Below are 26,644 nucleotides of genomic sequence, written 5' to 3'. Positions count from 1 at the left end.
CCTCAAAAAAAATTAGTATTTTTCTTTTAAAAAGTTAGGAGTATTTAAAGATATTTATTTATTTTAGTATAAAAAAATACTAGTACGTAGTAAATTTTTCGGGACGGAAGTGGATTTTTAAGGGCCCTGCTATTCGCAGCCCTCTATTTACTCCCATAACCCGTTAAAAATTTTCAATTATACTCGATAGTTAGTTACCGAAATTGAGATATATTTTCAGCATCCAATTACCGAAATATAATATTTTTTTCAACAGATGTTTACCGAAAAAGCATGTTCGGCAGTTGTTTACCGAAAGTTGAACATATTTTCGACATGTAGTTATCGAAATATAATATTGTTTTCAACAGCAATTTACCGAAATGTTATTTATGATTTTCAACAACCATTTACCGAAATGCAGTGGGCTAAGCGAATAGCGGCGCCCATTTTTTAAACTACAAGTTACACAACCCAGAAAGCAACCGAGATTCTGTCCTGCCCTCTCTCTCCCCCCTCTAAGTTGAGGCCAACAAGAAAAGGGGAGGCTGTGACTGTGAGGAGCGGGTCAGGTAATTGGGTTGTAGACTCTCCAGTAGAGTAGAGTACCCGTCCTGATATCCCATGGACGATGATGTGGTGCAGCGGGTATTCCAAGAAGGAGGTCGAGATTACTATCAACAGCCCTCCACTTCTTCGTCTTCTTCCTCTTCCATCCTCCAATCCCTCCCTCTTCATGTGGTACGCAGATTCCCATATCTTCCAATCTCTCTCCTACTTGTTTCTGCTTCTGGGTTTTCTCCAAATTTCTCAAATGATGTTGTTCGCTTCACCTGGATATGTTCATCTAGGTTTTCCTGCATATTTATGTATCTGTACAAGTTCATTTGTGCTTCACTTGGCAACGAAACTATTATGCATATTCTTTGAGTTTGATCGACAGTGAGTATTATTAACCACTAGGACTTGCTCAGTTGAAATAGAAGATGAGGCTTATTAGGTTTAAATTTTTCAAGGGTGGACAAATAGACACTCACTACCGTCGGTAACCCATAACTACACGTGCTCTAGGAATTACTTGTAGTTCACGTGTTTTGAGTCCAAAATCCAAAAAGACAGAAAAAATATAAGACAATTATTCTTGCTTATGTATGCATGTTTGTTTATCTAGGTTTTCTTGTGCATGTATATAGGTACGGTTCGTTTGGACGTTCTTTGAGATTGACAATGACTAGTTACTTGCATTCCATGGAATTGGGTTTTAAACTTTTGATTTATTGTTCTATGATATGCTGTTTTAGTTGTTTAACTGTGGTGGTTTTTCTGGGGAATCCTGCAGTCCTTCGATCATGGGTATTACTTGTTGGTAAAATCTATTCAAGAACTACGAGAAAAGAAGGAAGGTCTTGTAACTGTTGGCATTGGTGGTCCAAGTGGATCTGGTAAAACAAGGTATACCTGCACGTCATAGCTTACTTTTGTAATCTGATTTCTGTTTTGTTTAACAAATCTTTGTTCGACTTATCTTTTATGTTTTGCTTTTTGGTTGGACTGAAACAAGGGTGTTCTTATGCATCTGGTACTTTTTCCCCAACTAATTGTAAATGAATCACATGAATTTCATGCTCCTCAGCTTAGCAGAGAAGGTTGCATCTGTGATTGGGTGTAATTTTGTATCGATGGAGAACTATCGCGTTGGGGTGGATGATGGGAACGATTTGGATTCCATAGATTTTGATACTTTAGTTCAAAATCTTCAGGTATAAAGCTCCTTCCATTTCTTGTCTTCTAGCTGAAGTAAAATTTACTTGGTTGGATGCCATCATGGATAAATATCTTCGCTCAGTTCTGGAAATATAGCACCTCTCCTAGTAGTTGTGAAAATTGTAATGGCTTGGGAGTTGCACCTTGTAGCTTGAAAGATTTTCTTTGACTTCATTCTTTTCTAACCCCTAAAATTAAAATTAGCAAATTCATGTCACCCCTCGTATGTGAGCCTTATCTTATGTTTGGGCGGGGTATGTTGGTAAAACTTTACGTAACTTTGAATGTGAGTCCGAACGCTAATACATCATATAGATAAGAGTAATTTCCTTGTATTCACTCATTTTAAACAGGCTCTTGTGTGGAAATAGGATCTGATAAATGGTAAAGATACAATGACCCCGGTGTTTGATTTCCAAGAAAAGAGACGTGTTGGTTCTAAAGCAATAAAGAGCTTTTCGTCTGGGGTGGTAAGTATCCATGTAATGTTTCTCAAGATCAACCCCAACCCCATCTTAATTTTTTTCCCTCTAATTTTGTGCTATGTAGGTAATAGTCGATGGTACCTATGCTCTTCATGCAAGACTGAGGTCCTTGCTAGATATTCGTGTGGCAGTGGTAATATGCTGTTCTGACTTTTTAACATTATGTCACTGTTTGGACAAAATTTTCTGAGTTATCTAGAAAAGGATAATGTTTTAATGGGAAGTATGTGTTATAGGTTTTATTGGATGAGGGCATATATTCAGAATGTCTTTATGAGAAAATATGCATTACAAATTTAATTTTTTAATTTTTTGTGGATCAGGTTGGTGGCGTTCATTTTAGTCTTCTATCCAAAGTTCAATATGATATTGGAGATTCTTGTTCGTTGGACTACCTTATCGACAGTATTTTCCCATTGTTTAGAAAGCACATCGAGCCGGACCTTCATCATGCTCAGGTTTTTGTTTGAATATCCTGGCCTCCTAAATTGCCAGCTGAGTTTTGATGTGATGCATTATCCTGCAGATCAGAATTAATAACAGCTTTGTTTCATCATTTAGAGAGCCAATCTACAAGCTCAAATGCAAAAGTGAGGTTCGTAAGTATTCTGTACATGCAAAATCATAAATGGCTCATCCCGATATTCAGTTGTAGAACCTGCTTTTCATTAAAGCTTATTCTGTTTCCTCGTCCTCATTCTCCTCTTTCCTTGAACTCGTCCGTGGAAGCTTGACAAAGCTTGCATCTATATCATTGTAGTGCAGTGAGATTTTACTTTACCACCGAAGATATTACTTTTCCACTTCACTAGTTTTTTCCTTGTTCCCACAAAAAGTTTGTCGCTACTTTGTGTATATGAGCTACTACTACAGATTTCTCTCTATCTATGTACACACTTTTTAACCTTGAGGACATTAGCGGAAGGATTAGTTCATGCCATCTAAAATGTTATCAACCTGGGGTGACACTGTTATGTTGGTCGCTCTATTTATTTGTTAGATTTGAATGATTCTGGAATTTAAATGTGTTTTGGTCCTTGGAAGGAATTGCACTTGATCGTTAGTTATTGGAAGTTAAGTTGGATGACAATTGGCTTTAGGAAGCCAAATCTATTGGCTGTTTGCCTTAAGGTTGTGGATGACATGGAGCTCACAATAGTCCAGCTAAAGAAAAGACTTGTACATGCATTTTGGACCATTTGCTTGTCTGTGCAGTATTCCTTTTACTTAAAAGAAAGAAAAAAAATGTCAGCTAAAAATTAGAGGGGATCATGGAGTATATTCTCCTCAGTGGACAAACCAGGGTGCAATTGCTTCTTCGCATCTTTTTTGTTTGCACTTGAAGGTTGGCAAACGATAAGGTTGATATTACATAGACTTTATATTAGAAGTTACCTTTTCATGAAGGTAACAGAATAGATTTTGCAGAAAAGGGTTATACGAATGAGGTTAAATACAGGGAATACATCTTGAACCATAGATGGTGATGTCAAAAGAGATTGGATCAGTGGAACAAAGGGGTGTCTACTACTTTAACAGGGTGCAGTAAGTTGAAAAATGAGCATAACTTACATTAAAGTTGGAAAACCTTGTGGGACCTATTGCCCTTTAGGTGTAATGTAACAAGCTGAAATAAATCTTTGGTTACAGTGCCACAAGTCAAAAACTACGATTTTTTTTTGCTTTTCTGTTGTATTATAATTTATAACTATGCGATCTTGTGAATTGAGTTGATCTGCTAATGTTGCTACAAGGTTTGTTATACGTTATTGCTTTGATTTCCGTATTTCTAATTATGTACTGGAATCTATGTTGTGTATCTTGTTCTCCTATGATTCATTGTTTCATTTAGTTAAAACTCAATCAGTTAGTTGGCATTCACTGCTCCGTTGATGTTCTTCCCTGTTTCTTCGAAAATTCATGAACTTTGTTAACGTACATCTTATGACTTCGTAGCAGTCGCCGAATGGAGATCCTTCAGCTAGTACTTTTCATGGAAAAGAAGCGATGATGGATAAGTTAGTTCTTGGCCTTTCTTTTTCCGTTGCTTACATTATTTTGCACAAGAATACCAACAGAACAGCCAGATGGCCTTGTATTTTCTTTCAGTTTTATTGAGATGTACTTGAGGCCTCCTTCTGCTAGTGAAGAAGCACGTATAAATGATTGGATTAAGGTGCGGCAATCTGGTATCAGATACTATTTATCACTAGGTGACCAGAGGATTGTTGACAGACATTACATTATCCGGCCCAAAGCTGAGTTTGAGGTGAGAAAGATTGACAAATTAGTACGTATATTTATTTTGTTAGCTATAAGGAATAAATTCCTTGTGCGATCTTTACTGCCAACCAAATGAGTTTAGACTTTCCCATGCGGATATATACTTCTCCAGCATAGGACTTTCCATTGCAGATATATAAGTCTCCAGCATAGATGTAAGAGCCACCATTGTTTTAGACACCTCTTTTGCGAATGGAGTGTTTACGTAACAAGTAACTTCAGATCTGTTTCGTTGTTTGTTGCATATTTCTTAAGCTCATTGACTTTGGATGGTTCTTCTCACCCTCTCCTTTTACAACTGGGACAGGTTGGGCGGATGACCCTAGGTGGGTTGCTTGCTTTGGGGTACATTGTTGTAGTCAGTTATAAACGGGCATCTACGTCAGTTAGCAACGGCAATGTTTCAGTGTCCCTGGAAACAATTGATTCTCTGGGCGAGACGTACATGGTGCTGAGGGGCACAAATCGGAAAGTATGAACAATTACCTTTGCTAGAATTTTTTTTGTGGTTTGGCATTGGATATTGTTATTCAGAACCTCAAAAAGAAAATTGTTCTTATTGACGTGGTAGAAGATAGAGGGCTGGACTGTTCCCATGATATGCACGCACTACTTTTCTTTTTCATGATATCTTTATTCTTTTTGTCGTTTCCGGTATTGGTAGGATGTAGTGTACTATCCTTATGTATTTACCTACATGGGAGTTTTATTTTACTTCTGGGAGGTGGCGGAGAGGAGAAAGGATTGGGCATAAGGGCCAAGGTTGAGGTTACTGTGTTGAGCAACTTAAAACTCTACACTGAGAAGTAGTTCATGCTATGCTTATGACCTCCAGAAAACTTCATCAGTGCCCGAATAGTTTAACAGTAGTAATTGGAGATTATGCTTCCATTTTAACCTTTATTCCTTCAGGTTTTCTTGTATCCTCCCTTTGCTACAATTACCACAGACATGTTTTTCTCTGTATAGGTGAATATTTTCAAGAGTGTTAGAAGTTAGAACTAAGAGCATCCCCAATGGGGATGTAAAACTGGGTTCTATACTTATAATAGAACCTGGATGCAAAAAAAACCCCTCCAATGGGGATGTAAAATAGCAGAAATCTGGATGTAAAATGGCATAGATGGAAAGGGAGATGTATATTTCCATCCCGTTTTGGCTACAGCTATAAATTACAGGTCATCAAACATCATCAAATCCAACTGCAATACCAGAAAAAATGGACGACCGGAATTACCTGTATTTGCCGGATAGTTGGCCGGAATTTGTTCCTCGTCGCCGGTTTCTGCAAATATTCGTCGGAGTGACCAAAAAATGCCGGAATCGAGAGAGAGAGAGAGAGAGAGAGAGAGAGAGAGAGAGAGAGAGAGCTGATGAGAGACAGAGATATCAACGGGAACAGTCGGTGATCATCAACATAGGGGAGTTAGGGTTTTATCTCGGTATTCAACGGGAACAGTCGGTGAGAGACAGAGATATCAACGAGAGAGAGAGAGAGAGAGAGAGAGAGAGAGAGAGGGGGGGAGGGGGGTTTCATCTCCTTTGGTTCGGAGAGAGAGAGAGAGAGAGAGAGAGGGGGGTGGGTTTCCACGGACAGGTTCTCGTAGAGAGAGAGAGAGAGAGAGAGAGAGAGAGAGAGAGAGAGAGAGAGAGAGAGAGAGAGAGAGGGGAATTTTAGAAAAAAAAATGGGACAGAAGTAATTTTTTTTTTTTCGGAAATTTTTTTTTTAAGTCCTTGATTATTGGATACCAAAATTATTTTTCAACGGAAGTAATACTTGAATTAGGGTTGAGAAAATTGAGGAAAATTAAGGAGAGGAAAACTTAGTTAATTATCCATCCTTTTTTTACATCTCACAATTGGATAGGGGTGGGTTCTATTTTACATTCAACTAACTTTTAACCACTTTTTACATCTAAAATAACTATCCATCCACTTCTAAAATACATCCCCATTGGGGATGCTCTAAAGCTTCTTGCTTCTCATGAACAACTTTATTCCTCGTATAAAATTATTGCTGTATTACAGAATGTGTAAGGACTTAATCTGTTGACAATTGTGTAAGCATTAATGGCACATATTTTTCGACTTTTTGTTTTTTTTATGAATGCTAATATTTAGTCATTTTTCCTTGTCTCAGGAAAGATATTGGGTCTTAACTTTTGCTTTGTGTTGATTATGCTTCTTTGGTGTAGACGGTTGGAGCAGAGGCCTCAAGGATGGGTATATGTGGACCATGGATCACAAAATCATACCTTGAAATGATTCTCGAAACAAAAGGTTGGGGTAAATGGCATTCGTTATTATTTGTTATGCATTCTGAATTCTTTGCAATTGTCTGGTTTCTGTCTTACATGTCACTCATTTCTGTTTCAATTAATCCATCTCACTTCCAGGTGTACCACGCATCAATACGCCCCCACTTACGTCAAATGCTTCTTCAACTAGTAATCAAGAACAGTTGATTGCTGCACCAAAGCCTCTTCGAATTACTCCAAACCTTGTTAACCGGCTTGAGGATTTATCTCAGCCATGGACTCGATCCCCAACAAAATCCAAAATGGAACCAGTACTAGCAACTTGGAATTTCATCTCATCAGATCCTCCCCTCGCCGAGGGCTCTGTCATTGGTATGTTTTTTTCACCAGTTGAAATAAAAAAAAATTTAACTGACCAGTATCAGTGTTATTGTTAAGTGAACCCTGCCTTGGGTTACCTTTTTTTGTCAATTCGTCTCATGAAACAAAAAGCAGATCCTTCTTTCAGGGATTCCCTGCACCTTGCTCCAATGCCTGATTCATATGACTTGGATAGGGGATTACTTCTTGCTGTTCAAGCAATACAGGTGAGGATTGTTAGAAACTTTGGGAGGAATTTTTTCCGAATGTTACCAATTAAGATTTAAATTTAGTTGACTACGCCTTTTCATTTCAGGCTGTGTTGGAAAATAAAGGTCTTCCAGTTATTGTTGGAATTGGTAAGACCACCTCCATCTTCCCCCGTCCCTAAAATCACCGCAACCCTAAAGAATTATTTTTTTACAAGTGTAGCCATAAATTAGTTTTGGAAGAAGGACCTGGGTTTCCAAGTGCATAAAACAATTAATTATGTTACTATGATGTTTCATATGGTATTATAGTTAACAATATACAAATATATATTGGTATAATCAACACCGTGCTTCCATTTCTTCAATTGTCATATTCCTTTTCTTAAATAAAGGGAAGGGCCGTTGACCTATATCGTATTCTAAAACTACTCTAAATTAGTTTTCCGCTCGGCATCTGGGGCCAAGCTCAGCATGCAAGATTGTTTTAGTTCATCATATATGATGTGAACATTTGTTTTGTATATCCAAACACCAAATGGTTCCTTCAGGAGTAGTTTTCTTTTATTTTGTTTTGGTGAGAGTCATCACAATCTTCCGTTTCTATCATAGATACTAGATACTTTTATACTTTCCAAGGGTCTCTCACAATATAGTGGTCGGAGAGATGGAATTATTATGTGTATTTTGGTGGTCTTTATTTTTGGGTGACAACCATGGTGGTTAAAATCTTACGATAACATGGCTGTCAAAAACTATATGTATCCCCAAGGCGGACACACATAGAGTCAAGTGGGTTCACTTGACCCCACTGACGTGGCAGTCTCCCATAGGGTAGGTTATAGTTTTCTGGAAATTTTATAGATTTGCCCCATGTAATCATGTATTCTTGCCCCAAAGAGTTGGCAAAATAAAAACTCTTGCCCTTAACGATTCTGGTTGTTTGTCTCTTTCTATAACACACTCTCTCTCAAAAAAAAAAAAAAAAATTAAACCCAGCAATACTGGTTTTCTTCTTTGAAAATTTGAATGGAAATCCTCTCCCCCTCTGTTGTCCAACCAAGAACAGAAGAGGATTGTAGACAAAAAAAGAGCAAGAATCAATTTTATGAAGCTCTGTCTCTTGCCATTGAGAAGGGAACTTCAATTAATATGTACGGTCATACCATTGCTACCCAGTCCAAAGGTCTAGCAGAATTTTCGAATCAATAACCCTCTACAATGGCACAAAACTAGCTTTCACAACACTATTAATTAAATAAAATTATATGTAAATTTTTGTAGTTATTCACAAATCAAAGTTGTGAGAAATATTTTTGATAGCTTTCAAATGAGGCTATTATGATGGTTCTACACTATGAACAATTGATTGTTAACACAATTATATGTTATGAATAGATAGCTACTTAACTATTTTTTGTTTGGCATTTCCGTATAATTTTTTTTGGGGTCAATTGTGAAATTATGTGTTATGAATAGATATCTATAATTTACGATTTCAGTGTATGTTTTTCGAAAAAATTTAGTAAAAAATAATGTCATATATAGTAGGTAATTGACCCCACTGTCACTAATTCTTGGTTCTACCCCTGCATATCCCACCTCGTATCTTTTTTGAATAAAAATCCTAAGATACGAATTACGATGGCATTTTCTTCAATGCATTTGCGTATCCTATGATTACTTATTTAACAAAAATTATACCATATTTTAAGAAGCGGAACTCCGAATGCGTTCTAAATCCTTTGATCTAATTGTGGCAACATTGAAACCATTCAAGGAAAACCATAACTCAATCCATTAGAGCTCGAATAGAAGGAAATGTGTAATTTGATCTTGTTTTGCATGAATCAGATTAGGCTTTCTTCTCTTCCCTTAACCATTGAAAACCGACCCCACTTGGGAGACTTGGAATTTTTCATCCTAAAAATTTGTTCTTTTTATATAGAAAACACTTATTTTTCATATGTACTGCAGATTTTTACATTGTAATTAGGTATGACTCTTTTAATTGTATATTAGCTTCTGTTAATGTATCTTACAATGCACAATACGTCTCCCAATACAATTGATAAGAGGAAAAAAAACGATACATGATATATATCCCGATTTGAAAATACTGGTGACAACTGACTTCTCTCCTATTTTATTTGCCACAATTCAGAAGCATACAACAGCACCACAATGCTTCTTTCTTTCTTTTTTTGTATATTATACAGCTTTACCAACTCATTTTACATTGAATTTAGCTAAAAGAGATGTAGAAACTAACAGGCCAGCGAACGTTGTGCTCTACAACTGACTTTATCATCATCCACTTATAGTATAACTTGAATGAATTGTGAGTTCTGCTCTCTCTATATCAACCAAAAAGCCTTCCCAGCCTCTGCAAATTATCCTGTGAAAAATAAATCCAACGATGTTTTATGGTCCTACCGGAGATTATTGTTTATTGTTCATCAAAATGTGGTCTTGTTGATAGGTCATGATGGGTCAGTTTGAATTTGTTACTTCTAATCTCTTTTTATTTTTCTATATTGGAGGTAATGTGCTGGTGTGGTGTGACTAGTGATTCTGTGCTATTTTTCCATATCACTATTCACTTGACATTTTGGTTCGCATGTTAGTGTTTGAATAGCTTGTTTTGTAACTCAATAGCATCAAATGTGATTACATTGCAAAGCTCCAAATGTGTTCAATAGCAGTTCAGTTTGAGCTTATACAGTGTCCCTTATGTTTCCCTCCTCCCTTTTTGTTTTTATAGGAGGTCCAAGCGGATCTGGAAAAACTAGTTTGGCTCGTAAAATGGCAAATATTGTTGGTTGTGAAGTCATTTCCCTTGAAAGTTATTACAAATCTGAGCAAGTGAAGGACTTTAAGTATGATGAGTTTAGCTCTCTTGATCTACAGTTGCTTTCGAAGGTAAGACACTGATAACATATTTTTTGTTTAGCTTTCTAAGCGGGGTTGTAAAATTTGTTTGAATAAAATGGTCACTTTTATGTTAATTTGGAAACTAGTAGTTCAGTAAATATATCAGAAATTTGATGAAATGAGAGGTTTATCATTGACTAAATGGTGTGGATTGTTCAATCTACTTTCTAGAGGCAAATGGCCAATACTCTATTGTCAACAAACAAAATTCTGCTTAGTTCATTACATATTCTTTTTGGTCATGGTTACTTCGAGGAGCTTTAGAAGTATTAGTTACTCCAAAAGTTTGGTAATTAGTACGCATGCATGATGGAATAAATCATTAGTCTAATGGTATGCAAGGAAATTCAGTTGTATGGTTTGTACTGTGGTAATTGATTTGTGAAACAAAGCTGTACCATATGATGTTGGTAAAACTTCAACCACTGGTTTTTGTACGGAAGTACATTTAGATATATAAGGAAGCAAATCAGTTTTCTTAGAATTATATCAACTAAATAAGCACCACAACAGAAAGGAGGATCAGCAAGGAAGTGAATTGAAAAACGTGGAAATAAATGAACACATTTATCTCATGTTTTTTCTAAACCCGTGCATATAACGTTTAAAGACATCTAGACCCTTCCTAATCATGAATATGTTTTTCTCAACTTTTTGTATTCATAATTAGAACATTTAGAAAAAATGTGTAAGGATTAGGTGTGTTTATGAGGGAGAGAGAGAACACCAATTAAGTTTTTCCTTTTGAGTTTTTTATTATCGCATAGGTGCATCCATAATAGAAAGTGTTCAAACAAAACCTAAAATAAGATTACAAAATGTGATGTTCAAAAATAAAAAAAATTGGGTGTTCAAATGACCACCCATGCTTACATGTGGAGCTGCCTATGTACCACTCTGTATTATTATATGGATTTTATATAGTTTACTCTTTATGCTATTTCTCGTGGTGGGAATGAAGGTATTGGTTAAAACATGGTTTTGTTTCTGCTAAGGGTCAGATAATTGTGTTGAGACCCGAATAGCAATTGATGGATTTGCCAATGTTGCGGGAGTTGAGATTTTGAAGCTTTTCAACATTGAAATGCTATGCTTTTGGTTGATATTACTGCAAGTCATAATTATAAATTCTTCTCTCTCCCTCTTTCCCCTGCTTTTCTTTGAGAGACCTCTCTTTCCTGTCAGTAGTCTGTTTTTGAATGTGAAAGACCTTTCTGGTGTCCATGTGCCTTTCTTGACTCGATCTTGCTCCCATTCGCCCAAGACGTGGTAGTAAATCAAGTATCCAATAAATTTATATTCCTTAGAGATTTTTGTGGAGTGCCTTTGTTTTTACTTTCCCACAACCTGTTAGTTAACTTTATACCGTGCTACGGTATCTTGTTGAATTCCCTTGATTTACATTATTTTTTGTAGCGAATCTTATTCATATCTCTACTCTGTGACATTGTTAGCAACTACCCTGGTCGACTTTCTAAGTTTTAAAGCCTTGAAGTAGGGAATGATCTAATTATAAGGTTTATATTGTATTCAGCAGGAATGCTATTGAACAAAAATGAGACCTTATGTTTTCGCTGTAGTAAGCTATATTTGTTGGTGTTCACCGTTCTCACCCCCAAAGAAAAAAATGGAAAGGAAGAGAAAAGGGAAGATGGTTTTTGACAATATCTTGTGTTTATGGTTGCTTGCAGAATATTGATGACATAAGGAACTTCCGAAGAACAAAAGTTCCTATATTTGACCTGGAAACTGGCACAAGGAGTGGGTTCAAAGAACTTGAAGTTTCTGAAGATTGTGGAGTGGTATATTATGCATTTGGTTAAATGATGCTCCTTATGACTCTACATATGCAAATGTCAGCGAAAAGGTTTAATAAATTTACAAAAGAAAACGCCTCTTATCTCGAGGTCATTGGGGCACACCTAAGTCTGTAATGTTGTTTTAGTCTGTGAAAACATGAATGATAAAGTTACCGCTCTCAACAATCAATATGGTAGTGGGCAATAGATCCTATGTTCGAACTTCATCGTCTAACCTCGTAGTTGAAATTTTGAAATATTAGCATTTGTTTGGCCAGCTTATGGAGGAGACTGGTTGTACATGAGGGGGTGTATTGAGAAAATGAATGATAAAGATTTTCTTCTCTCTGACAACTTAAGCTTTCAGATTAGTTGATGGTTAACAATCAAGTATATTTGAGACGGAAATTGTGAGTGATTCCACCATAGTCACAGCTAAGCTTGATATGTGCCTAGTCTTCTTTATGTATCTACTGAAATGATGACGATTGTCTGTGGCTTAGTATATATCCTAATTACTTTCTCTGTTTAATTTGACCAGGTCATTTTTGAAGGGGTTTATGCTTTGCACCCTGATATCAGAAACTCACTGGATTTGTGGATTGCTGTTGTAAGGATGAATTACACGTCATTCATTAGGCTTTGCACCCTGTTGTGATAAACTTTTTCATGTTATTTTTTCAGTTTCTTTTGGATTAGCAAAAATACATGATATGAGGTAACTGGCATTTTGAAAACAGGTTGGAGGTGTTCATTCACATCTTATTTCTCGCGTTCAAAGGGACAAAAGTAGAGTTGGGTGCTTTATGTCCCAAAATGAAGTCATGACAACGGTGTTTCCAATGTTCCAGCAGCACATTGAACCGCATCTTGTTCATGCACATGTGAGTGGAAAACCACTTGAAGCTTAATTGGTGTACAATGTATTGTTTCATGTTCTTCTCTTATCTGCAAGATAAACTATTTCTCGATGCTATTATTCTGAGAAATGTCCTACGAGTTTCCATGGCCTTCGGATATTTACCTTTGTGAACTTTTTTCTTGAGTCGGATCTCTTTCAATTTTATGATCAGCAATTCAAAAGTCCCGTAAATTTTGTCTAACTTTTACTTTTGAACGCAAGGATTAGTTTGGTTTATTTGTGAGAATTGAACCAGTATCATTTTGACATTGTAACAGCATATAGAACCCTTAAGAATTGCAAACAAGAGCATATTGCATTGGATATTTTCATACCACACACGCCCATGCTGTCTTAATATTGTTCTTTATTGGAATTAAATATAATCCCTTGGAAGTAACACCATTGCCCTGTTGTCCTATTTGTTAATGTTGATTGCAATTTGGAGACAAGTGTGGTGCTGCAACTGTTTTGAATATTCTTGCAGCTCAAAATTCGTAATGACTTTGATCCTGTGCTTTCCCCTGAGAGCTCATTATTTGTGTTGAAAAGTAACAAGCAAGTAAGTCTTATTTGTAGTGCTTCCGTTAAGAACTGATGTAAATTAATTTTTCTCGACATATTTTTCTGATTCTTTCAGTAACAGGTGGCATATCAAGAGATTTTAAGAATCCTTGATCCTGCGAAGATATGCAGTTCTGTTCAGAATTTTATTGATATTTACTTTAGGCTTCCTGGTATACCTGCTAATGGCCAGTTAGCTGAGAGTGACTGCATAAGAGTCAGAATATGCGAGGGAAGATTTGCTTTGCTGATACGAGAGGTTTGTGGTGTATTTTATTCTCGGATTTTGTTTTCGTCTTACGATAACTGGTGCACATATTCGGTTGAAATGTGTTTGCAGCCCATAAGAGAAGGAAATTTCATTATTCAGCCGAAAGTGGATTTTGATATCAGTATTTGTACAGTTGCTGGCCTCCTTAACCTTGGGTAAGCAACATAGTGAAACTTTGAGGGCTGATTTCATCGTTTTTGTTTATGATTTTTTGTTTTTTGGGGACCTTCCTTTAGTTTAAGTCTTAACATCCATAAGGGGAATTTTACTATGTTGGCATGTTCTCTGTATAATTTTTATGACTAGTTTCTCTTGTGGGTTGTGACACACTTGAAATTATGGAAAGATCTTGAGCAAGTTAAAAGTGGTTTCCTCATTTCCTGATGCATAAAGAAAGATGTTTAGGCCACATAACATTGTTTCTAAGGGAAGATTTCTGTTACTGCTTGGTGTCTTTCCTTATTTTCTGGCATACACCGTGGGATTAAGATTTAGAAGATTTTGTTCTCCTCCTTCATTAGTTGGAACTACAGCTGATATGCAAGTGTTGTTTTATTCTTGTTTCTTAAGAAAAGGCATTTTGTACGTTGAGCTACATTAGTATAAACACTGAGAACAAGGGAGAATAGAGTGCTACTTCTACTCTCTGTGTGTGTGTGTGCGTGTGCGTGTGCGCGCTCGCGCGCATTCTTCTTCTTTTAGTTTCTTCTCTTCTGATTTATACCGAATTTAACTTGGTCATAGCAATATCCTCTTGAGTTCATTTGTGTTCTGTATAACCATTAGTAATTGCTTTTCTTCTTCTTCTTTTCCACTTGGAAAAAGTGCCTATTTTTCTGACTTTGTCGTTCGGGCTTGAATATTTTTGCTCTGGTGCAATACTAGTGTCTTTCAATGGCTACACCAGCCATGTCTGCAGTTAGGAATTACTTGATGTCCTTCGGACTCCGAAGTGGGTTATCAGTGTGAGCATGGGCAATCTTGTTTGACTCCTAATTTGCCTGCTTGTCCACCAGGACCTATTGTCCATCTGCATCTGCATCTGCTCATGAAGTCCCAGCAATATTCAAGTAGGGTTTTTTTTAGATTGGCGATATGCAAGTAGGTTTTTGTAGAAGTGAGTGGGAGCCCCATCAAGTCTCACGTTGACTCTCTCTACTTCTTCCTTGTTGTGTCACAGCTGTCAGCTCCATGAGGTTTCCTCATATTTCAACTTCCAGACTTGAACTAATAGGAATGCGGCAATAGTGCTGATAACCCATAGGTCTTTTCCAGAGCGGAACACACCAAAAGACTTCTGATCATTGGTTGCCCTTCAAACTTCCATCGGATTGATCTTTTGTTTACATGCACCTTCAAAGACCCCACATAATCAGTCTAGTGTTTCTTGCTCTTCTAGGAGATAATGAAATAAAAGCTTCAGCAACTTCTTCAGCATATCCATCCAATTCTGTTAATAATAATCTGAACATCATAATTATGTTAATTACTGAAAAAATAATTATTTGCGGTAGTCTGGATATTCAATAAAACAAAGGAAATATGACCTTCGAAGGTGTTAGAACTTAGAAGTAGTAGAGGAATGATCTTGAGATTTTGACTGATCCAGTCTCTTCTATTGGTACTTCGGTCCTTCCCTTTGATTCCTCTTTTGTTTTTGCCATAGTTTCACTTTGTTTCATAATTATCCCTTTGTCATCGATCCTTAGTTACCTCTTCACATTTTAGCCGGGAATCGCATGTAAGATATTGTTGGAACTTGTCTTGTGTGTTTAATTATCACCTCAATAACTAGTATATGAGCCTTGACGGTGTCACCACTCATTGCCAATTGATTCTGACTTCTGAGCTGAATGCTTTATTAACAATGCCAGGTGTTTGTCTTTAGCTGTCCTTGAGCCAAGGCCACCATCCTTCAACCAGATGGGGTTTATTTTTATTTTTGTGTGTGCTTGTTTTCAAGAATGTATTGATCGTGAAAAAGAGGAACAGTAGGGTACTTAGCCAAATCAGCAGTGAGAGGAATAGCACGTTGAAGGCTTAGATTGGTTGCCACCTTCTAGGAATATTGGGAGAGACAGACAGCTTGGATTTTTGGAAGTTAAATGCTGGCCAGAAGCTTCAGAATACTCTTTGAGATCCATCATTACATTATAGCAGATTCACTAGCCTTGGCAAAAGATAATCTCATAAGAGAGGTGAAGGCGGCCAATTTTTAGATACTTTGATTCCTTTTCAATTTCTAAACAAAGGAAGTATTTCCATGCAGAGAACAAATGAATAGGGTGACAGGGTCGTCGCCTTCAGGCCCCTGCCAGGGGTTAACATAACCTTTGTCAAAGTAAATTTTGAAAACCACTTCCCTTGACCTATATTTTCCCGCAGGGTGCGGGCAATTTCTTGGCAAACGGTAATCTTATGATAGGTCCAGGGTATCAAACTAGTCTGAAAGGTGCTAACAAGTTTGTCCAACATAGGTCTCAATCAATTGATAATAATCTGCCACTTAAAAGGGGTACGCGTGTTGTTTTGCAAAGATGGCGAAGTAAGAGGTAAGGTCCACTACCTGAAGATTTGATATCATGAATCATGATATATCTTATGGAGCATGCACTTATGCAGGTAGATGTTAGTTCTAATATTTGGGGTTGTCAACGGTTGTAGGTGATGTACATGTATTTATTTGGTGGCAAGTGCCGTGACAGCAATATGTAGGTTTTTTCATGGGAGAGGTCATGCTGGTCATGGTGGATGGCTTTCCATGTTTGATAGAAGTTTGTTAGAGCTTGTCCCACATTGGTTAATTATAACCTCCAAACCAAGTATTATATGAACCTAGGTGGCCATTCCACTCATTGAATTAATTTGAGTTGGATGCTTTACCATGGTATCAGAGCTAGGCTTTTGGACAAGACTCTCTTGATTAATTGCCCCATTGTTTGTGTTATAAGTGCACCTTGTTTCTTTATGATCCCATTGTTATGGATCCTTTGTTTACTTCTCCACGTGCGGGTCAGGAGTTACACAGGCGGGGGAGTGTTAGAGCTTGTCCTACATTGGTTAATTATACCCTCCAAACCTAGTGTATGAGTTTGGGCAACCTCTCTACTCATTGCCAAATGGTTTTGAGTTGGATGCTTTGACAAGGTTGTTAGGTTTGGTGTGAGTAATTTCCTCATTTTCTAGTTTGCTTTTTTCTCTGCTCTTTTAATCTCAAACCTGTATGTCATAACCCCTTAAAGTGTGGTGCTTAATTATTCATATTACATGCTACATTTTTATACAGTTTCAGAATGCCTTTTTGCCCCTTCAGTTTTCTCTCACCCTTTCTATGCAGCTGATGTGGATATCTTGCAGACGTAGTCTTATTGCTTTGCATGGTATTTCTTTTATTTTCTCCATTTCAGGTATAAAGCTGTGGCTTACATTGAAGCATCTGCATATATCTACCAAGATGGAAAGGTTTGTTATTTTAATGGCATATCTTTTTGTTAGAAAAGTTTAATTGTTCAGGTACGTCCGTTTGTGCGTGAGATGAGCTTTTTGTACACATTTGTAATTTTTCTGGTAAAACTCTTTCAGCGAATACAATAACAGCTGCTTACTCTTGTAATGATGTATAGAAGTTCTGAATCGACTTATGTTCTGAATCGACTTAGGTAGTGAGCAGCAGTGTAGGATCAAATCCCAACGACATTCAGTCTTTTCTTTTTTATATTATATGTATGAAGGAAAGTCTTTTTTAAAGACTATATAAATATCTTGGCCCATGGGTCCTGGCACAAGGTTAGAATTCTAGCTCTTCTAGAGTGGTATCTCACTAATGGCTCACCACCCCCACCCCCACCACACACACACCCCCCAGCCATGGTGATAAGAGTGTCAAGGTAGGGTTCCGCCGGCTTATTCCTGTTACGTGAGTCGAGTCGGGTAAGTATCCGGTTTGTGTAAATTCTTTCTTGATCTGGTTGTTAAAAACTCTCTTGATTCTGAAGCATTGCCCTTTGCATTATCTATGTGATCGTCAACATTGTTATAGAGGTCCATGTCGTAAATTTTGCTATCAAATTTGTTTCTTCATTTAGTATTATTATTAATTTTTTTTAGTATTATTATTAACTTTTTTTGGTTTGTTAGTTAGCGTCTGAAATGCATATTAAACTATAGCAATTGTCATGTTTCCAGATATTGGTTGAGGTTGATCATATACAAGATGTCTCAAATCCTTACCTACAAATCAAAGGGGTTGACAAAGAGGCTGTGGCTGCTGCTGGTTCAACACTTAAGCTTGATGATTCTTACACTACTAAGGTGTGTTTGGCCTGTTTATGCATATATTCCACTCATGCGTGATTTAGTATTTGAGTCTATCATGTTAATTGAGCCAGAATTGATGTCTGACCCTTATGCTGTCTTGTCAGAGCTACCTTCAAATAATTCAGGAAAGATTACCAGTACTAGAAAGGAGTTCCAGTGGGATTCATACTCAGCAAGCTGCAAGACTGCAGGAACTTGTCCAATTGATACAATCTCAGGTACATAACATGCATCTGCAAAATAGGTTATTCGTTGAATGCAAAACCGCTTCGTAGAATCCTGGAACATTCTCGACCTTCAAAATGCAAAAGTTAACGAGAGTGAAAGAGTTTGGAATCTTGTTTTGTGACCCTAGAAATGAACATTTTTAGTAACAGCATAATTTCAAACGATTACTGGCATCTGTAATAGATTCCTGGTTTACTTAACGTATTTTGTTTTGATTTGAGTGATATTGATGTGAGTCCCAGAATACAGTATCTGGTTGCATATATCCCTCCCTATCTGAGACACAAGAGTTGCTGATTAAACTCTTACACGGACAGCTCTATATTTGGTTATTGCACCCAAATTTTAGGCAAGTCATATCCATAAAAAATTTATATCTTTCGAGAGAGATTTTCAGGGAAGGGTTCCCTATTAGGTACTACGACTCCACCAGCCACCGGTACTTCGAATCCATTGTAACCTTGAAAGAACCAATAAAATGTGCTCTCATGTTTGCATTTATGAAAGGGGTAAATATTTGAAACATGAGTTTTACTTTTACCTGTGTTTTGCGTTTTTCCGAATCTCCAGTGTAATATCGTCATGGAGAAACAGGGAAGCAGTTCAGCTTCAGAGTCCTCACCAAGTAGGGAAGCTTCTCCATTAGATGGTGTAATTGAAGATATGCAGTCAAGGATCAAGAGGCTCGAACGGTGGCATACAATTAACACCGTAATTCCTACTTTCCTAGAATTCTGCTTCACTTGGATCGCTTTTTATTTAAAAACAGAAAATTATTGATTTAACTGCAACAATCGTCATTTGGTCTTTTGTTTGCAGGTGCTATGGACATTTTTTATGTCTGCCTTTGTAGGTTATTCCCTCTATCAAAGAAAGCACAAATGATTCTTTCATTTCGGTAAATTTATTCGAGAAATGTAATCGATATCCTATTGGAACTAACTTCCTATTGGAACTAACTTCGGTCAGACTAGTTAGTGGAAGTACCCAGGCTAACGAATCCGAGCTTTTATTGTCTCGCTTGGGAACTGATGGACATCAAATCAAGTTCATATTTTTTACAATCTCAATACCTTTTTATTTTGAAGGAAATATTCGAAATAAAAAGGTATTTACCCCCTCAATGTAGTCCCTGCTGGTTTTCTTTGGCAGATATACCCCCTCAATGTAAATACCTTTTATTTCAGATGAAATGAGAAGTGAATTTGAGTCTTAATGGTCTTGTATGGTGAACGAGAACCGACGATGACACTGCGAGCAATCTTGTAATGATATCATGAGGATCGCATAAAGTTTTTATCTTACCTGCGGTCTACTCCCCATAGATTTGCAAAAAAACTGTCTTACTCGTCTTTACTGTTCAAGTAACTTTTCGATGATAAACCCGCGTACCAGATGAAACTGGTTGTTGTAAGCGGAAGTTGAACACAAGACTTCTAGTTTTCTGGTGGATCCCAGTGAGAGCCTTGAGCTGTTGTCTTCTCTAGAGTTATTCACTTGGTTTGTTTTACAGCTTACAAGGTATTTGATTGTTATAACAAAATTTATACCACCCTGGTGGTGCCTTGTTGGGAAACTACCTTGCTTGCGTATTGCAACATGTAAGCTCTATTTGTTTTTAAGTAAAATATTTTGGGTAAAATAATTTTACAGAAAATAATCTTTTCAATTTTTATTTTCCGGGGTTTGGTTGGCATTACCTTTTAAATGAAACTGGACATAAGCAAGGTTTTTCTTCCTTAAAACATCAATAACTAAAGAGGAAAAATTAACGAAAGGGAAGGGTAGTGTTTTACACGAGAATATTGATTACGTGATTTCTCTTTACATGCATAATACAATAACTAAGGTCTCCTTTTATAGACAAATCAATCCTCTTAGACTAATTTAGACTTCATATGCAAAGACTAATTGGAGTAGTCCTCCCTATTCCTTCTTTGGGAGAGATGCGGTCCATACTCTTCTGTCTTTAGAAATCTTCCATGTAGATATGAACCGGACATTCCATTGGCGGGTATGAAGTTTCTATGGTCATGTCCAAGGGAAGTTGCTGTAGCGCCCCCAATTTTGGATACGTTAAAGAAGACAATTTCATTGAAAATCTAAATAGAGTCTGGCTCTTTATTACATCATAACTCTCACAAGAGTACTTTTATTACACAAGGGAGGGAAACTAGGGTCCCTAACTACAGCTCCACCTGCTCCTCCATCCTAGCCAGCTCTTCAGCTCCAAAAGCCTCCAAAGTGTATTGTTTATCTTGATAATCTACAAGGTCTGACACATTATACCAGCGTCGCCACCGATATAATATGTCAGGGTCACTAAAAGGTAACACCGTGAGCTACAATGCTCAATAGAACAATCCCATACCCACTAACCCATAACTTACAAACAACAGGTCATAATAAAACATCGATTTCCACATGATACGTGTATACACAGCTACAAAAGACAATATCAATAACACATCCGCAATCGCTATATAACTATCATTGGTGTCCAAGATTTTCTGAGTTTCTCCTACGCGACTCAACGTAGACCGTGTCAACATTTTCACAATATTTGTCTGTATGACCTAACTTATTAAGCATGGAAGATTAACTCTTAATCAGATGAACTCCCATCTTCACTATCAATTTTATATATAATTCTTAATTCTTGACTATTTTCTTTGCACTTTTTTCATTATTGGGCCTCTCCCGTCTCCCTTATGTCATTCTTCATTCCATGTACAAAACAACGACAAGTCTTCTTTTTTAAAGTAGTTGCCTTATTATTTTTCTTTTTAGGAATATACCCTTTTTGCGTTTTGATTTTTTTTAAATTTTTTGTCTAAGGCTTCCATTTAAAGATTTTTTCCTTTTTTGAAGAACGTTTTATTTTCCTGAAAAATAGACTTACAACCAACCAAATTAATAAAATTTGGTTGGCATCTTGCCGATCAAAAGTTTGGGTCTCGGATGGGCACTTGTTGCCTTTCTCCTTGCTCCCTTTAGTCTTTGTAATCACTTTCAAAGATTATAAATTTTTTCGCCGTTCAAAAAATTTTGGTTGCTCTTGTAATCTTTTTGCAATTTAAGATAATAAAACACGATCGTAACAATCAAAGGGGCCAGTTAAAGGATTTAACCAGATGGAATTCAACGTCTCTCTATGGACTCGAACTCTCAACTGATGTTTATAATGTTGGCAATAAAAGTTTTCTTCCTTTTCTTGAGGCTGACCCGAACTTTTTGGGCTAATCATATGGGCTTGAACTGAAATTCAAATGGGCCAATGCTTTTATTCGGCCAGGCTTGAATGCCCAGAACAGGGCCCATGAGTGACTCCCAAGCCATTTTTTGGTGGCCATAAACCCCTCCAAATATGCATGCCCCTAAAACCCTAACACCTAGAACCTTCTGCTCCCATCCAGAGAGAGAGAGAGAGAGAGAGAGAATAAACCCTAGTCTTCGGTGCAAAAAGTGAAGGAAATGGCGAAGCGTTTGATCCCAACCCTCAACAGGGTTCTCGTGGAGAAGATATCTCCTCCGGCCAAGACCACTGCCGGTATTCTGCTCCCCGAGAAATCTACCAAGGTTATCCCCTCTCTCTCTCTCTCTCTCTCTCGTAATTATATATACACATATGTAAACATAATACTGTTTATTTTGCAGTATTGTGATGGACTATCTTGAGTTAGACTATATCGACAAGATTTTATTTGTGTTTGGTCTATTTTTTCACTGTCCGAATTAAACGGTATTCAATTCAATACTAGTTCAATACTCCACTATTATTCTAGATTTCTAGGGGAAAACGGGCCTATAGCAGAATTGGGACTTGTGCATCTCCAGTCCTGACTCCTGACCTATTTTCTTACTCAAATATAGGTGAAACTTTGGGTCAAAAATTCCATTTGGGTATGCCTTCTCCAATGATATATCCTTATTTTTACCAAAAACTCTTGTGTTCTTTTATGTTTTCCCTCAAAAACATGGGTCAACAGGGCACATTTGTAGGTAATAAGAAAGTGACGAGAGGTGAGAAAAAAGGGTATGGATTTGGGTCTCCCCTCGTTTGGATAAGAAAAAGGGTAAAAATTCAAGACGGTAGGCAAGAGGGTATGCCATTGGAGATGGATTTTTAGTGTTTTAACTAGAATTTTGAGTTTGGGTAAAACAAAGGGTAAGGATTGGAGATGCGTAGGGTGTGTGAAATTAGGAGAGATTTGTGTGGCAGGATCATTTTCAGAAGTGCATCTCGTTTAATCCAGTTTTCATAAGACGTATTGTTAGAATTAGAAAAAGAAGTTGAGAAAGGTTAGTGATACCACGTACGGTATTATCATTTGGAATGTTAATTTTCATTTTTTGCTTGCCTTTTGCTACCGCATTGACATTTCCTATATATTTTAGAGGGTTTGTGATCTGATTTTGGGTGTTTATGGATGGAATGTGTTTCAGCTGAATTCAGGGAAAGTGGTAGCAGTGGGACCAGGAATGCGCGATATGTCTGGGAATCATATCCCAGTGGCTGTAAAGGAAGGCGAAACTGTTCTCTTGCCTGATTATGGTGGGATGCAAGTTAAGCTCGACGACAAAGAGTATGCGCCATCCCTTTTCTCTGCTATCTATTTACACTCACATGTATATATCCTATGTTATGATTTTCATATTAGGCTGTGTTTGATTGGTCAATCTAATGATGACAGATATGTTGATCCATGAATAGTTCTACCAGACTGTCATTCCCTACTGAACTAACATTCCCTTTGGATTGGGGTTAACATTGAGAGAAGGAAAGGATTCGGAATGAGATTTGGAGTGAGAAAAAAATGAGCAATACAAATTTGCCACTTACCTAGACTAACAGTCCCTTTGAATTGTGGGAAGGGTGAAAATAATGGGTCGGGTTTGAGATTTGGCGAGAAACGAAATGTATCTCTTCATCCCTTAACTGGTTCTGACCTCTTTATTTTATCCAGAGGAGCCATTTTCATTCCTGTTCTTTTCTTATAATTTCTTGCCATCCAAAGATGGCCGCGATAGGAAGGGAATACTAGTACTTCAGCCCGACAATGTTTGAAACCGGACTAACTAGCCCGGATTGGGCTCCATGTGCGTTTGGTGGTCGTAATAATCCATAAAGGGTTTGTTGAATTCCCATGGGGCCATGGGGGAAGTAGGTCTAGGATGCTATATGTACAACAGGACAACTAAAAGCCCAATTTAGCTGTTTTAACTACTTAAGTGTGTTCTCTATAGGTTAAACAGTTTTTGTTACGGTACCTCTCCAAATATATGTAGTTACTATTCACAAGTCATTGATTTCTTTGTTACTTTGTCTCCCTTCAAAAGCTACCCTGCCTCTCTTGTTGCAAAGTAAAATGGAAAATTTAATAAAGTAAGAAAGAGAAATGATACATATTGTTACAGTGGAGAGGTAAAATAGATAGTATTGTTGGAGTTTTGAAAGAAGAACTGACTAGTTAAACTAAAGAGAACTTATTGTCTTACCAAACGCGGCTAAGTTATTGCGTATTCTTATTTCATGGGATTAGCGCAATTAGCTGGCCAACGTTAAATGTAATTATGGTGGTACTCAAGTTTGGCTGGACACTAATAGTATGCTCTCCTGCTATCTAAAAGTACGTTTGTGGGTGATTTGTTTTGAGATTTTTGTACAAGGCCCTCTTTATTGCTCGGACTAACAAAGATGTAATCGGGCATTAAGATTAAATGTTGAAAACTAATAACGAGGGATTGTTAATACTTGTCTCAGGTATTTTGTGATCCCTCTATTCCACAGCTAATTTCTTCAATCAAACATGTCAGTCTAACTGTGAGGAGATATATATAGTGTGACTGGATGATTAAGTCAACTAGATAAATAGTGAGGGCATCATTATTACCACATCTACGTTCCAGACTTTGTATGTAAAGTTGTAAATTGCTACATTGAGACGTACTTGTAACTCATCCATGTCTACCTTGCCTGATCAAATGGGCCCCCCCTTAAAGTACTAAGCCAAATGATACTCGTATCTTTTACTTTTGTGGATTTTTGTCAGGTACCATTTGTACAGGGATGAGGACATTTTGGGCACTCTGCATGATTGAATTGCCGTCACGTAGTGTGATTTCTCTCTCTGTCTGAGGATTTTTAGCTTTTGAGTTCTAGTTTAGTGCTGGTGTAACTGATTAATGATGGATTGGAACTGTGCTGAATGAGGACTTTCATATTCCACATTATTCTCTCTTTTAGCAACTTTGTTACACATTGCTTTCGTGTTTTTGTCCTTGCTTTAGCGCTTGCAAGAATTCAAGGTTTGCATTGCACAGGAGAAATTAAAGGTTTTGTAATCGCTTTCTTCGAATTAGGAGAGTTAAAAATTGTTTTTTCCCTCCTTGTATAGATGAGGAGAGAAGATAAGAGTGATTCGAAATTTGGATTTGGAGGGACCATTGCATCCTTCTCTATTACTAGCTAGCACAAAAGAAGTTACCAGGAGCAGGGTGGAGATTATTTCTTTTCTTTTTCACCATCTCTCTCAATACAAGTGAGCTGCGAATGATTCGGGAGAGAAGTTTAAATTAATAAAATGGGTGCTTTTAAGCTTCGTTTGGCTGCATGAATCTCAAACAAAGAGAGCTGCAGCTTAAAGAAAGAGAAACTATTGTCGAGTTGATTCTGTTTGGATGTTGGGGAAAGTGAGGGATGGGAAGAGAAAATAATTAAGAGGGAAAGTGGGCCGAATATGTAGAATTTTTATTTTGAAAAATTGAAAAGTGCAAATTTGGTCAATTTTTATTTTTTTTGCCATTTATTGAACCTAATCTATTATATCCTAGAGGACGTGGGGAGATATGCTTACAGTCAATTAGTTGGGCGACCAAGTGACGCTTTCTGCAAGGTTTTCTAATGTTGCAAAATTAAATGATTGAAGCAAATTACTAGCCCAATCATTTTTTAATGCCTTCTTTGTTTCACCTTTTGAAAAATGTTATTTTAAAAATACTCCCTACTTTCAATTATTATTTTTTACTCATTATCTCTATTTCTAATCATTATTTTCATTTCTTTCTCTATCTTTTCCACTCATTATATCTACTTTCAATCATTACTTTTATAAAAAAAAATTTAAATTTTTTTCAAAAATTCATCCAAACACAGCATAATACCTTAAGGCAAAGCTTTTTCCACTCAAGTCCCCAATCAATCACCCATATATATTTACCCTATTATTGCACCATGAAACTCTGCACAGTCAAATAATCCAAGGAACACAAAAGACAGCCACAGAGAATATGTGGATCAAACGGATTTTATAAAGTTTTGTCGGTGGACCCTCTCAATTTTTTTCCCTTTTGTTCATCAATGCAATAGTGTATTTAGGTCTGGGTTTGATTTCTTTGTCCATTTATCCTTGTAGTTTGCACTAGGGAGAGGATCCTCTTCAGTCCCTGCAAATGGAATGGACTGTCCACTTGGCTCGTTTTTTGGCCAATTCCGGACTCATTTTGATGATTCTTTCACTTTTTAGATCTCATCAAGACCATTCACCACGTCAAAAATCACGTAGTTGATATATTGTTAATATAATTTTGGAGCATATTTGTATTGAGGTAAATGGGTTGTTATCCCATATTTGTCTAAATCATATAAAATGAAATAATATTCAATCTAAGTGATTTTTAACGTAGTTGATGGTCTTGACGAGGTCTATAAAGTGAATGGACCCCATCATAAAATTGGGCCCAGATTATATGGACTTCTAGGCTAACGGGTGTGAGCTTCATCCCAATGAGTGTTTTAGAGTTTGGCTTATCTCTAAACTTGGGTTTGGGTCTCGGAAGGGCACATAATTATTCTTAGCATTGTTTCTCAGATGGTTCTTGAGTTAGGAATATGATGTCATTGCTCTTTGTTCCTTTTAAATCTTTGTAACAATTTCATGAAATAGGCCCATTCTGGGCCCATAAATGAGCTAACTGGACGGTCATTTGCATAGACTTTTTGAAAGTACTCCTTCCATCCCATATTTTTAAAAATGCTACTCACACAACAATTCAACCACAACACCAAACACAACCTCTCACATACAAGTGGGCTCCATACACACTATTATGCATGGGCTCTCATGTTTGTGAGAAATTGTGTGAGTTGTTATGTTTGAATTGTTGTATGAGTAACATTGTCTCAGATTTTTAGTCCACCTTTTTCATTTTTGGATGTCTCATGTCCATTTTTGTACTTCTCTTTCCCAAGTGTAGTCATAACTCCAATTTCCGAAATAGAGGCCAAAAGT

The 26,644-nt window shown here is 37.1% G+C and overlaps 2 protein-coding genes across 20 annotated transcripts in view; both read left to right on the top strand.

Annotated features, from left to right (window-relative positions):
* The first annotated feature begins 467 nt into the window (after window positions 1-467).
* The window catches only part of LOC131301323 (uncharacterized), a 110,817-nt gene continuing 84,640 nt past the window's right edge, over window positions 468-26,644 (top strand). Inside the window, exons 1-26 of one of the 18 annotated variants that reach the window (XM_058327533.1) lie at window positions 468-720; window positions 1,319-1,431; window positions 1,613-1,739; window positions 2,115-2,213; window positions 2,293-2,361; window positions 2,552-2,686; window positions 2,755-2,823; window positions 4,188-4,246; window positions 4,338-4,497; window positions 4,819-4,983; window positions 6,708-6,792; window positions 6,909-7,142; window positions 7,266-7,357; window positions 7,447-7,489; window positions 10,104-10,261; window positions 11,965-12,075; window positions 12,614-12,682; window positions 12,813-12,956; window positions 13,461-13,535; window positions 13,620-13,796; window positions 13,878-13,963; window positions 17,216-17,270; window positions 17,994-18,119; window positions 18,230-18,343; window positions 18,924-19,064; window positions 19,173-19,569. In XM_058327533.1, coding sequence (XP_058183516.1) covers window positions 604-720; window positions 1,319-1,431; window positions 1,613-1,739; window positions 2,115-2,213; window positions 2,293-2,361; window positions 2,552-2,686; window positions 2,755-2,823; window positions 4,188-4,246; window positions 4,338-4,497; window positions 4,819-4,983; window positions 6,708-6,792; window positions 6,909-7,142; window positions 7,266-7,357; window positions 7,447-7,489; window positions 10,104-10,261; window positions 11,965-12,075; window positions 12,614-12,682; window positions 12,813-12,956; window positions 13,461-13,535; window positions 13,620-13,796; window positions 13,878-13,963; window positions 17,216-17,270; window positions 17,994-18,119; window positions 18,230-18,343; window positions 18,924-19,064; window positions 19,173-19,238 — 2,889 coding nt within the window. In that variant the 5' untranslated portion in view covers window positions 468-603 and the 3' untranslated portion in view covers window positions 19,239-19,569. Of the gene's footprint in view, window positions 721-1,318; window positions 1,432-1,610; window positions 1,740-2,096; window positions 2,214-2,292; window positions 2,362-2,551; window positions 2,687-2,754; window positions 2,828-4,184; window positions 4,247-4,337; window positions 4,498-4,818; window positions 4,984-6,707; window positions 6,793-6,908; window positions 7,143-7,265; window positions 7,358-7,446; window positions 7,490-10,103; window positions 10,262-11,964; window positions 12,076-12,613; window positions 12,683-12,812; window positions 12,957-13,460; window positions 13,536-13,619; window positions 13,964-17,215; window positions 17,271-17,993; window positions 18,120-18,229; window positions 18,344-18,923; window positions 19,065-19,172; window positions 19,570-26,644 lie in introns of those variants that run through there. The other 17 variants (XM_058327534.1, XM_058327532.1, XM_058327529.1 and 14 more) reach the window with 17 other exon arrangements.
* On the top strand, window positions 21,713-24,587 carry LOC131301327 (10 kDa chaperonin, mitochondrial). 2 transcript variants are annotated; one of them, XM_058327551.1, is made up of 3 exons: window positions 21,719-21,932; window positions 22,800-22,939; window positions 24,407-24,587. In XM_058327551.1, exons 1-3 carry the CDS (start codon window positions 21,828-21,830, stop codon window positions 24,453-24,455), a joined length of 294 nt encoding a protein of 97 aa, XP_058183534.1. In that variant the 5' UTR covers window positions 21,719-21,827; the 3' UTR covers window positions 24,456-24,587. The 2 variants fall into 2 exon arrangements, with proteins under 2 accessions (XP_058183533.1, XP_058183534.1); XM_058327550.1 differs by having other exon boundaries at window positions 21,713-21,932; window positions 22,800-24,587.

This window comes from Rhododendron vialii, chromosome 9a (assembly GCF_030253575.1).
Source record: "Rhododendron vialii isolate Sample 1 chromosome 9a, ASM3025357v1".
Taxonomy (NCBI): domain Eukaryota; kingdom Viridiplantae; phylum Streptophyta; class Magnoliopsida; order Ericales; family Ericaceae; genus Rhododendron; species Rhododendron vialii.
The sequence above is the reverse complement of the archived record's forward strand: the minus strand, read 5'-3'. Positions and strand labels throughout refer to the sequence as shown.